This window comes from Tamandua tetradactyla, chromosome 12 (assembly GCF_023851605.1).
Source record: "Tamandua tetradactyla isolate mTamTet1 chromosome 12, mTamTet1.pri, whole genome shotgun sequence".
NCBI classification, from domain to species: domain Eukaryota; kingdom Metazoa; phylum Chordata; class Mammalia; order Pilosa; family Myrmecophagidae; genus Tamandua; species Tamandua tetradactyla.
The window spans coordinates 66,433,069-66,445,552 of NC_135338.1; the positions used below are offsets into that span (position 1 = coordinate 66,433,069).

A 12,484-nucleotide genomic window follows, 5' to 3' on the forward strand; every position below is an offset into this window, starting at 1 on the left:
CTGTCCCATGTTGCCAGGAAGGTCCACACTCCTGGGAGTATTGAACAAGTATTTTTTTTTTTTAATTAATTAACGGAAAAAAAGAAATTAACCCAACATTTAGAAATCATACCATTCTACATATGCAATCAGTAATTCTTAACATCATCACATAGATGCATGATCATTGTTTCTTAGTACATTTGCATCGGTTTAGAAGAACTAGCAACACAACAGAAAAAGATATAGAATGTTAATATAGAGACAAAAAATAAAAGTAATAATAATAGTAAAAAAAAAAAAAAAGACAAACAACCAGACAGACAAAAACAAAAACAAAAACTTATAGCTCAGATGCAGCTTCATTCAGTGTTTTAACATGATTACTTTACAATTAGGTATTATTGTGCTGTCCATTTTTGAGTTTTTGTATCTAGTCCTGTTACACAGTCTGTATCCCTTCAGCTCCAATTACCCATTATCTTACCCTGTTTCTAACTCCTGCTGGTCTCTGTTACCAATGACATATTCCAAGTTTATTGAACAAGTATTTTTATTTGATTATTCTGACAACCATAATAATATTGAGCCACAACTAAATATTCAGATGTGGCTCACTCCAACTAACCAAATCAAAAGAGAGAAAAAAGTCAACTTTTAAAAGGCTGAACCAAATGACAACTGAAAAAATGACTGAATCATTGTACCTTTTAGAGACAACCTTAAATCTTAGTTTTTCTACATAATATTTGGTACTTCTGGATTCAGTAGTTGGGGTTAAAAAAAATATTCAGTATTTAAACATATCTACAGAATGTCATTTAAAAATGTGTGAATATATACATTTAATATACACACACACATATACACATACTTACACCTAGAAACCAGCACTTAACCACATCCCCATTCCTCACTGATGACCCAAAGAATCATTTACACTTTAAGATCAGCTTAGATACTATAAGGTTGAAACAACATATGGCTAAAGAGGTCAAACACAAGTACTCACACTCAAGCTGGATTAAATTGTTCCTCCTCATGATTTTTGACAAGTAGTAATATAACAACTATGTCTCAATAACTTACGATGCAGAGTATAAAACCAGTGTCATTAACATTTACTCCCTTACTGCATAAAGAGTACTACTTCCATTCTGTTTCCACCAACTGGTAAGAGAGCACACTGAAATAGGTTACATTTGAACTGTACAAATGATCTTTACTCTTAATCTAGACAAACATGTTAAAACATTCTGAAGTGCTGCATCCTTTGATTTCTTCATCTTTTCAGTTGTCCGATGCAGGTCGACCTGCTGTTGCACAGGTTGAATTTCATCCTCATCATGGCTTTCTTCTGTTGTGGACTTAACATATTCCCTAACACGTAGGAGGGCAGCATCTCGACACAGCTCTTATGAGTCACTTCTTGAAACCCGTCTGTTTCCTGGGCAACTTCTAGCAGGTCCACATGCCCACCCACATTTTCATTTTTGAAGATCAGTTTCAGGATTGCTTCTCTCTGTTTTAGAGCAGGTTGGTTGATATGGAATCTCATAGGCATTCTTCTCATTATAGCTGAGTCAAGATTCTGAAGTCTATTAGTGACTCCCATCACTATGATCTGGCAGCTGTGATCTGTATCCAGTCCATTCCAGGGACTAATGAACTGAGCTTTCATCATGGCTGGAGCTTCATGATCAGAACATGAATGGTTTTGTAGAAAGGAGTCTGTTTCATTTATAAAGATGATGGAAGGCTGTAACTTTATGGCAAGGGAGAAAACAGCAGCAGCCAATTTTGAGATTCTCCATACCACTTATCAGTCAGTGTTGAAGGCTGAAGGTTAATAAATCGACAGGCTGCTTCTTTGGCTATAAGCCTTGGCAGTCAATGTTTTCCCACAGCCTGGAGGCCTGTACAGAAAAAACACCTTTTGGAGGCTGCAGAAGCCCTGGAACTTTCAAATAAATGCTTTTTTTTTGATAGGTAAAATAACTGTGTCTTTCAGATCCATAATGATATTATCTAAACCTGCTATATCACTCCAAGTAACATGCATGTTGAGGGTAGACAAGATGAGCAGCAATGCTTATTTTATATTCTGAAAGCTTCACATTTTTCACACCAGTTTGCTTCATTAGTTTTTCTGCCTGTTTCTAAGCTTCTACTTTTTGTTTTCTGGTTGGATTAATTCCATCTACCATCCATTTGATAGTAAAGTATGTTACTGCACCAAATATTGTCACTCAGAAAATTAAACCAACAACTTCATTCCAACTCAAGGGATGAGAAAAGGCTTCAGCATATACCATCTTGATTGTTAACCCTGGTACAGAAAACAGAAGCAGGACTGTTCTATTATTATTATGGTGTTTTATTCTGCAAGCAACTTGAGATAAGCCCAGGAGATGGCTGGATTTAAAAGATAATATATAATGTGAATATGTAATATGTATCCATAAGAAAAAAAGATAATCTGTTGTGAGGCATGCAACTAGGTGAATGAAGCTTGAGGGATAGTATGTTGAATGAAGTGTTAGAAACAAAAAGACGCATATTATCATTCTTCACTCATATGGACAAACTATAATATACAAACTTGGAGAATTGAAATTGAGAGCACAGGTCATCAGGTTGAGGCCTACTGTAAAGTTCCTAGATTGTAAGCTCTTATAGCAGTCACATCTATCCCAAAGTTGTAACTGTTATTTCTAAATCATGATATGCTGGTGTATTTGTGTAAAACTTGGTTGTTTCCTGGAACTTTGGGTATTTATATGATACTTGAGACTCAGAGTTAGAGCTCTGAAGCTATGAAAGTCAGCTTTGCCCCATACAGTAACTGTTAAAAAAGTTTAAAAAATGATCAGACTTCAACTAGAGATATGAATGAAGCTGACATGGATAGGACTAAAGTAAATCAGAATACAGGGTAAAGAATGGTATGGTCTTTATTTTAAAACCTCAACTTCTGTGTGAGACCAAAGGAAGAGATATTTATATGGTGCAAAATTGAAGTTTTCGGTAGTACATCATCTAATTTAACTTGTATGATCAGTTTAGTTGAACACCATAATTACATGGACTCGTGAATAGGGCGTGAGATCTTGTTGGTTTGTACAGGTTAATGTGGTGCCCTAATATATCCTAAAGTAATTTGGACAGAGAATAAAAAAGTATTTGCAAAGTCCCCTTGGGGGTCTGGGGAGAAAGGAGGAAATATTCAGTTTCCCCATCTGGGGAATTTCTGATATTCTTGCAAGCATTGGAGACAACCAATTCAATAGGCTGAAGCCCTCAATCTTGGTGCTCACCCCTGTGAAATTTATTCCTGCAAAGGGAAAGCTAAGCCTTCTTATAATCATGCCTAACAGTCACCCCCAGAGAACCTCTTTCGTTGCTCAGATGTAGCCACTCTGTCTAAGCCACTTCAGCAGGTGAACTCACTGTCCTCCCCTCTACTTGTGACATGACTTCCAGGGGTGTAAATCTCCCTTGCAACGTGGGGCATGATTTCTGGAGATGAGCCGGGACCCAAGATCATGGAAGTGAAAAAGCCTTCTTAACCAAAAGTTAAGACTAAAAGTTTCAGTGGCTGAGAAATTTCAAACAGAGTCAAGAGGTTATCCTGGAGGTCATTCTTATGCATTATGTAGATATCCTTTCTTAGTTTATGGTGTATTGGAGTGGCTAGATGGAAGTACCTGAAGCTGTTGAACTGTATCCCAGCAGCCTTGTTTTTTTTTTTTTTTTTTTAATATTTTTATTGATAAAACAACATACAAATATGAACATTCTTAACATATGAACATTCCATACTTGGTGTACAATCAATGGCTCACAATATCATCACATAGTTGTATATTCATCAACATGATCAAACCTTGTTTCTTGAAGATGATTGTATAACTGTATAGCTTTTATAGTGTTACTGTGTGATTGTGAAAACCTGGTGTCTGATGCTCCCTTTATCCAGGGTAGGGACAGATAAGTAAAAAAAAATAAGGACAAAAATAAATAAATTATGAGGGGGAGGGGATAAGTAGTAAAAAAAAATGGGTTAATTGAAATATTAGTGGTCAGTGAGAGGGAGGGGAAGGCGTACGGGATATGGGATATGAGTTTTTTTATTTTTCTTTTTATGTCTTTTTCTGGAGTGATGCAAATGTTCTAGAAATACACAGCTATGTGATATTGTGAGCCATTGATTGTATACTTTGGATGGACTGTATGTGTATGAAGATATCTCAATAAAAATGTTTATTTTAAAAGATAATATGTTAACTTATAGAACAGATATCGTTTACAAAGTCTCTTGGGGACCCTCCTGAGTTGCTGAGAGTTTTGATTCTGGGATCTTTCTGTGTCCCATGTCTGCTTTTTCCTTTGTCTTTCCTCATTCTGATGCTGGCCACTCATCCCGTAGAGGCAACTCAAACTGCTTTCTTGTGGAGCATTCTAAGTTTGTACTGTTTTCTTCTCTGGGAGTCATTTCTCTGGTACGGCTTCAACTGGTTCTAAGACAAAGTGATTGTCTGAAGGCTTTCGTTCATAGACTTTATTTCTTAGTTCTTTCTAGCATGTTGCTGGTTTAAATTAAACAGTTGATTCTCTTCTTTTCCAGTGATGTATGTAAGTTATATTGTCTTACTTGGAAGGCTCAGAAGCTCAGGTGTAGCCTCAGGCCTGATTGTCTTTTCTCTGGTTTATAAAGTTCTGATTTTCTTTTCTAGAAATTGAGAAGTGAATCAGATATTCTGTTGTGAGGTATTACTGACTCTTCTGGGTTTCTAGTTGCTAGTTATTTAAACACATATGTAGCAGTTTGGATTTTATTTGCAAGGTAGGGCTTGTTACCCTGATTCTGAAGTAGGCCATTGTTGTTGCCTTTATTCCCTTATTTGACAGTTGAAAAGTTAAAGGTGAAGAGAGAATTATTTTGTCCGTGGTCACATGGCAAGTTGGTCTTATCCTTTTTCAAGCAGACCTCATTTTTGTTTTCCTTATATTTACACTTCCTTATACTTGTTAGCACAGGTATTAGCGTAATAAATAGTAGGTGCTTAATATAAAGAAATACATTTTTACTGTGCATTGATCAGTAATAGGAGTATGATTACAATTGAATTCTTATTAGGTTATCGCATTTTGGATCAACAGTTGAGGAAAGTTTGTGGATGGAAGGAGAAAACAAAATTGGTATGCGTAAAGCATTTAGTAAATCAGAATGTGTGTGCAAGAATCCCATTTGTAATTGTATTCTAAAATGAAGAAAAGAAGGGTGGGTTGGCTAGAGTGAAAACTGGTATAATGTAAAGAAGACTAGAGGATAAAAGAACATGGGTTAATCAAGAGATAGGAACAGCTCTAGAAATAGGCATCTTGACAACATGGTGTTAGATGGTGAAAATGAAAATTTCCTTCCCTCCTCCCCAATATTAGGGTTCCTATCAAATTAAACCATTATCCAGAGGGACTATCAATGAGTCTCTGGGCGCTAATGTTGGGGTTTTCCCAGCTGTCGTGTGAAGCATGAACACTCAGAGCAATCCCCAGTTGGCTATGGGACCAAAGCAGCAGCTGAGATTGCTATATTATATTATGCAATATCATTTCAGAGGGCCCATCACCTTTTATTTTGACTCCTTAAAAAACAACAAACCAAAAAACAAAGAAACAAACAAAACCAACAACAGACCAAAAACTCTGTTGGCTTTTATACTTTGGGGCCAATGATATGCATTTCATTTGGGATGTATCCTGTTCTCTTGACCCTGGCTCTAGCTTCTGATCTCATTGAGTTCTAGAGATTTTAACTATTTCTGTTTTCACCTGTTTTCTTTCCCTGCTCCCTATAGTAAACCTTGGGCCTAGACTTACTTGGGGAAAGGGTGATAGTTTTTTTTGCTTATTTTGTTTTTTGGGCCCATAAATATGTTATCTTTTTACTAATTTTTCTTTACTTTGTCACACAGGCCACCAAGCAGTTTCTTGAAGAGATTAACAAGTGGACAGTTCAGTACAATGTTTCTCCGCTCTCTTGGAATGTGGCTGTCAAGTTCCTCATGGCCAGAAAGTTTGATGTGCTCCGCGCCATAGAGTTGTTCCACTCCTACAGAGTATGTTGCTCAGGGGTGGACCAGAGATGTGGCGGTTTTGTCATTGTGGTTTTCTGAGTGTTCACCCCTCTCCCATCAAAAATGTTGTCAATATCCAAGTACCTTTGTGAGAACTGAGGCTGGGCAGGGTAGCTCCTGGAGGGTACCACTTATGTGCCTAAATTTTGATTTTAGAGCAGGTTGCCACCTCTAAGGGAGACTAAGAAGGTAGCCTGACATCATTTTGGTGGCAGGATGGTGGTTTACACTTCTTAGAGCTTGAGTCATAGCTCTCCTACTGGCCTCTGGTCACATACCCCTTTTACTCCACTTGTTTTTAGGATCTCTGGGCTTTTTAGAAACCCTCCATTCTGCTCAGTGCTGAGCTTAGTGGACAGTTCAGGAAGGGAAGCTCTATCCCTGGAATAGAAGAGCAGTTGTATTAGCAAAGCCCTTGTCTTAATATCACCTTTATGCAAACAGCTACGTCAGCATTTTACTTTGTTTTTTCTCTTTGTTTTGATTTTTTTTTTTGAGGGAATACTGACTTTAGTTCTGTGCTTGTGTTTCCTTTCTCAGTTGATACAACAATGTATGGCATGCTGTCTTGGGGTCAGACAATCATTCTGAAGAGATACAAAATCTCACTAAGTTAAAAAACAAAACAAACAAACTGGGGTAACAAGTACTAGGATTAGTTTAGGACTAAAGTTTATTTACTACCTATATTGTGGGTCAGCTCATTCAATAATTATGCATTTATTCAACAGATATTTATTATATACTTACTATGTTCCAGGTGCAGAGATTACCATTTGAGAAAGAGAAATTAAACACAATTATAGAACAGTGTATAATAAATGTTACGATAAGGCAGTACTGGGTTCTTTGGAAACACATTTAGTTAGTTAGTTCAGGAAACTTTCCCGAAGGAAATTTCTTTTAAATTTAGACCTGAAGGATTAGTAAGAATCAAACAGGTGGGGATGTGTGGCAGAGAGAACAGAAAATTCAAATGCCTGGCGTCGAGAGAGACATTTGGCTTGGCAGGAGTGTTGAGTGGGGGTTTGACAAGAGGTTTTTCAACTGGGGTAAGCAAGACCAGGTCAGGGAGTGTCTCCTTTTTCTTAAAGGCAGAGAAATTCATTCGCGATATAAATAGGGGAATGAGTTGATCATATTTGAATTTTGGAAGGAATTTTCTCACTGTTTTAGAGAATGGATCATAGGGACTAGACTGAAGGTAGAGAGACCTGGTAGAGAGCTGTTGCATTTGCCTCGGAGATATGATTTTGGTGTCATTAAGAGTATTGTCAGGGGAGATGGAGAGAAGTGGGCAGATTAAGGCATGGTTGTTTAAATTGGTATATGAGGAAGGAGGAGACAAGAATTCCAGGCTTCTGATTTGGGTGGCAGGGTAAATGGTGGTGGCATTCACTAATTTAGGAGACACTGAGGTTGATGCAGGTGTATGGAGAGAGAAAGTCATGAGTTCACTTCAGTAATGCTGAGTTTGAAGTGCCTCTAAGATATCCAAATAGACATGTCCTCTAAGCCATTACGTTTATAGTCTAAGGTTCAAAAAAGAAATTTGGGGTAGAAATGGAGATTTAATAGTCATCAAGGTAAACCTGGATATTGAAGCCATGAGAATGGATAAAGGTTATCCAGGAAGTGTGAGGAGTAGGAAGATTTATAGGGGAGAAACTGACCACAAACTTTTTGTTGTCTTTGGCCCAGAATTGTTTTAAAAGCTAAATTGGATTGCTTAAGGTAGGGCATGCCCTCTCTTCTTATCCCAGCACTAATATTGTCTTTACTTTTCTTGCTGTCTTGCCTTTAAAGGCAATTGAATTTGATTTTAGGGATAAATTTGAGGAGAATATAAATAAAGTCCTAGTTTGTTGTGTTCATCCAGCATTTAGGTGATCCTAGCACTTAGCTCAGTGCCTGGCACATAAATGTTGCTCCACAAATATTGTAGAATTAAATGAGTGAGTGATTTGAACTGATAAATGAGTTAATTTGGTGAGCAAATGAATGGAAAAAGCCTGCAAAAGTGACTTAGGGTGAGTAGTTGAAAAAATAGGAAAAACAAAAATATGTTCTTGTCATGGTATCCAAAGTAGAGAATGTTTCAGGAACAAGGGAATGTGAGTAGTCAACCTTGTCATGTAAAAAGAGAACTGAAATTATCCACTGGATTCAGTGACCGGAAGATCTTGGTCATGCCGAGAGCTTTTAGTGGAGTAGACTGGGAGGAAACCAGAATGCAGTAGAATGAGGGGAGGGTACTGTGCATCAGCTTAAAGAACCTGGCCACAAAGGTGAAGAACACAAGGTAATGGTAGCTATTGTTGGAGAGGACTTAGTGTGGAGGATGTTTGAGGATGTATGTTTTCAGGCAAGTTTTTGGTCCATATTTTAGTCTTCTGATGCAAAGTCAGTACTGTCACATGTTTAGGACTTTGACCTGCTCTATAATGATACATATTGGCTGTGGGCAGGGTTAAGATTCTCAGTGATTCAGAGAAGAATGTCCTATCTAACAGACTGATCAGGTGGTCTTGGACAAGAGCTCTGATCATACTCAGCTGGCCTGGAAGGGGATTTACCAAGGAATTCACAGTTAAACTAGTTGACTTATAAAAAAAAAGCCCCTTAGCTCTGAGACTTGGTGGTTATATGGATCTGTCCTGGATATACAATACTTTCACATTAATTCATCTTGCTCTTCCTTATTTTTAGGAAACACGAAGGAAGGAAGGCATCGTGAAGCTGAAACCTCATGAGGAACCTCTCCGTTCTGAGATTCTTAGTGGAAAATTCACCATCTTAGTGAGTCTTTAAAGGACCACTATTGCAGTGCCTCATTACATCCTTTTGTAGTTGTTGTCCTGTTTCAATTTGGTTTCTAGATACCTTATCTTGAATTTAGAGAGTCTCAACAGAGTAAGGAACAGATGTGAAGCAGTCATGCAGTTTGGCAGAAAATTATTCTAGTAATATTTGAAATTATGGAGAATCATTTGTAGAATGAATCATTGCAGTAGACTAAGAAAAATTGCTTTGTGGGCCCACTAAGCTTAGTCAAGGCCTTTGGGATGGGTATACAGTATGTCTTAGATCTTTCCTTCTTCCTTATTAAACTTGAGTTCAACGCTTTTAGAGACCTCAGACTTTCAGATAAGCATACAATGGTACTGTTCTTTGGTTCTCTCCTACTGCTTGTTTCTTTTGTTATTCTGTCTGGGAAATTAAGTGGGCATCTAGTGTAGAACCATTCTTTGATCTCTGCAGTTATACAGCAAAGAGAATGTGTTTTTTCTTACCACAGTAGTGTGATCCAGGGATTGGTCAGAGAATCAGTCATGGAATGATAAACAGCTTTCTTTCCCTTCTGGAGAAATAATACAAGTCAGGGAAGGATTATCAGTATCTATTCTCTTCACATATCATCCCTTTGTCCAGAATATAGAAAACTTTTGTGATTGTTATGATTTCCTATGTCAATTTCTAAATATTTCCTCTTGTTTTATTTGTCCTAGAATGTTCGGGACCCAACAGGAGCCTCCATTGCCCTCTTCACTGCCAGGTTGCATCATCCCCACAAATCGGTCCAACATGTGGTACTTCAGGCTCTGTTTTATTTGCTAGACAGAGCTGTGGATAGGTGAGCATGGAGATTATTTTATAGTCTATGTCCAAATAGGAAAATGACAGTCCTTTACTCCATTAAATCCAGGGATGCCTTCATCATGCTTCTAGGATGTGCCCTGGGCAGTGCTAAAAATAGAAAAAGGGTCCATTTCCTAAATGGCTTGACATGTTTCCAGGCACTGTCAATATGGTGGGTATTCTATATCTTTACCTGCTGGCTATATTTCAGGATAACACAAGCTGCAGAGACCAATTAGGTATTTAGTTTCTGCTATTGATGCTCACATACACAGCATTCTTCTAAAACGGAGTTGTTGCTAAGGGGTAAAGACCATTGGTCTCGATAGCCCTGTACTCCCCAATTAGAAGTTTAGAATTTTTCAGTTCTTCCCTATGACTGGTCTTCAGGCATAATTTCCAGAATATGGGTTCCTTTGAATTGCTTCTTTAGCTCAGGAGAATGAAAGAAAGTCTCCTTTCCCAGAAAAGCCAGTATTGTCCTTCCTTCTTGGGAGTCTTAGAGAGTCAAGAGTTCTCATGTAGGCACAGCAGGCAGAACCTTCAGTGGCCAAAGTTTCCTCTTTCCAGTATGAGTATTGGATCCCATGGGAGGATCACGCAATTAAAAGCTTGCTTTCATGCTGCCCATCCCTTTCTTAAAACTCTCATTGGCTTTTTAAAAAATGCTCATTAAAAAAAAAAAAATCCTCATTATCCAGAGGGTGCGTATAACCTAAATTAAAACGAACCCTTTTCTCCAAGCAAAATATTCTTGCTGGTTCTCCAGTGAGTAGAAATTCTTGTTTTCCTGTGTTATCTTGAGCTAGAATGGCCTTTCCTCTTCTCTGTTATCTATATTCTGCCCTTTTTTCAAGTCCCAACTTCCATGATTGCCTCCCTCACCACTTCAACCTGTAGAAATAAAATTCTTTTACTCTGACCTACTAGTGGTTATTACCTATACCAGTCATTTTGTACTTAATTATTCATGGCTTTATGATGTCATTTATCTTATGCTGTTATTTCATTTTTCATCTGCCACTGGATTGTAAGCTCCTTGAGGGAAGGCACCTTTTTTACTTTAACATTATATAGTGGAAATTTTCTAATCTCCTTAGGTAGGAAGACAATGGTATAGTAAACCTCTTTTTACCCATCATGCAGCTTCTTCAATGGTGATCTACAACCAGTCTTATTTCATTGGTATCCCTTTACCTACCCTCAACACTCAATTTTTCTGAAGCAAATGTCAGGGACTATATTTTAAACTTGGTATTCCAAGCATCTGGCTGAAGAAACAAACTCTGTATTGTTATTGGCTACCATTGAAAACCTCATATTCTCTACACAGAAAGGTGAGCATGCATTTATTTGATGTGCCTTCACAAGATTAGCAGTTTCAGATCTGAGAATCTGGATCATTATGCACCATAGCTTCTTTTAATTAAATTTTATTTCCCATGGCAGTGATGTGTCTATGTTTTAGACCCTGGTCACACACTGAAGCTCTGAGGGAAAAAGCTATAATTCTTTGAATTTGGCCCTTGATGAGCTCATGGAAAAATGGAAAGTTTGTAGACCTGGGTAGCCTACTTCATAATTGTGCCACTTTTTTTTTTTTTTCTTTTGTATGGGCAGGCACTGGGAAACGAACCCAGGTCTCCTGCATTGCAGGCAGGAACTCTGCCTGCTGGGTCACTGTGCCCCTGTGCCACACTTTTAACAACATCTTTGCTCTTGGTAAATCATAGTCTCCAGGTTTAGTGCTCATAGATTTAGCTTGAACTGTAGGACATTAGGGGCTGTTTGAAACTAAGTCTGCTGGAGAAATTTGCATATATCCCAGAATTAGAGATTATTTCACAGGTAGGTGCTTTTGTCTTAAATTTTGTTAAAAGGGGTGGAAGTATAAGGCTTCTAAAAAGTGTTGGTACAAAAACTTAGAATGCAAGATAACATTGAGGTCTGTGATTACAAGAATGTGTTTTGTGTCAAACAATTTTCTCATTATAAATAGATGAAAAACTGTTGCTGTAATCTATGAATAGTCCAATCAAATAATTTATTCCAAATGACCGTTTGAATGTACACTTCAGAAACAGATAAGAATCTGGCTTGTGGAAGTGTGCAATTTTTGATAGTCTTTAGGTAGGACTGAAAAGTACTTTTGTATCTTCACATGTACCTTAGCTCAATCTGGAAATAGGTTTACCACTTCTTAATCTACTTTTTAAAGATGTTTTCTTTGAGACCTAATGAAGAAAGTTTTATTTGGTCCAGAACCTAAATTTTCTCTAGCACATACTCTAACTCAACCTGTCTGGATAGATCATTTAAACATTTCAAACACAGGGAACCCAAAATAAGAATGAGAACCTTTAATCCTATACAGTTTAATGTAATGCCTGGATACATCCCAGAGTATATTAAGCAGATAATCAAAAAGTATTGGCAAAGTCCCTTGAGGAATGGGAGAAAAATTATGGAATTATTAAACTTTATCACTGGGGAAACCCTGAATACTGTGCTGAACATTAGGGACACCCAAACCAATAGGCCAAGCCCTAGATCTTGAGGCTTGTTCTTATGAACCTTATGTATGTGGTGGAGAAGCATTGCCTACCTATAGGTATCCCTAAGAGTCACCTCTGGAGGGACCTCTTTTGTTGCTCAAATGTGGCCTCTCTCTCTCTAAACCCAACTCTGCAAGTGAAACCATTGCTTCCTCCCCTCTCTCCACGTGG

The 12,484-nt window shown here is 37.8% G+C and overlaps 1 protein-coding gene and 1 pseudogene across 3 annotated transcripts in view; one reads left to right on the forward strand and one right to left on the reverse strand.

Annotated features, from left to right (window-relative positions):
- Positions 1-12,484, forward strand: part of PTPN9 (protein tyrosine phosphatase non-receptor type 9) — a 102,199-nt gene that overhangs the window by 50,934 nt on the left and 38,781 nt on the right. For 2 of the 3 annotated variants that reach the window (XM_077123713.1, XM_077123715.1), the window contains exons 2-4: positions 5,958-6,101; positions 8,829-8,918; positions 9,629-9,752. In XM_077123713.1, coding sequence (XP_076979828.1) covers positions 5,958-6,101; positions 8,829-8,918; positions 9,629-9,752 — 358 coding nt within the window. Of the gene's footprint in view, positions 1-5,957; positions 6,102-8,828; positions 8,919-9,628; positions 9,754-12,484 lie in introns of all 3 variants that reach the window. The other variant, XM_077123714.1, reaches the window with a different exon arrangement.
- Positions 1,098-2,300, reverse strand: LOC143652276 (outer mitochondrial transmembrane helix translocase pseudogene; annotated as a pseudogene).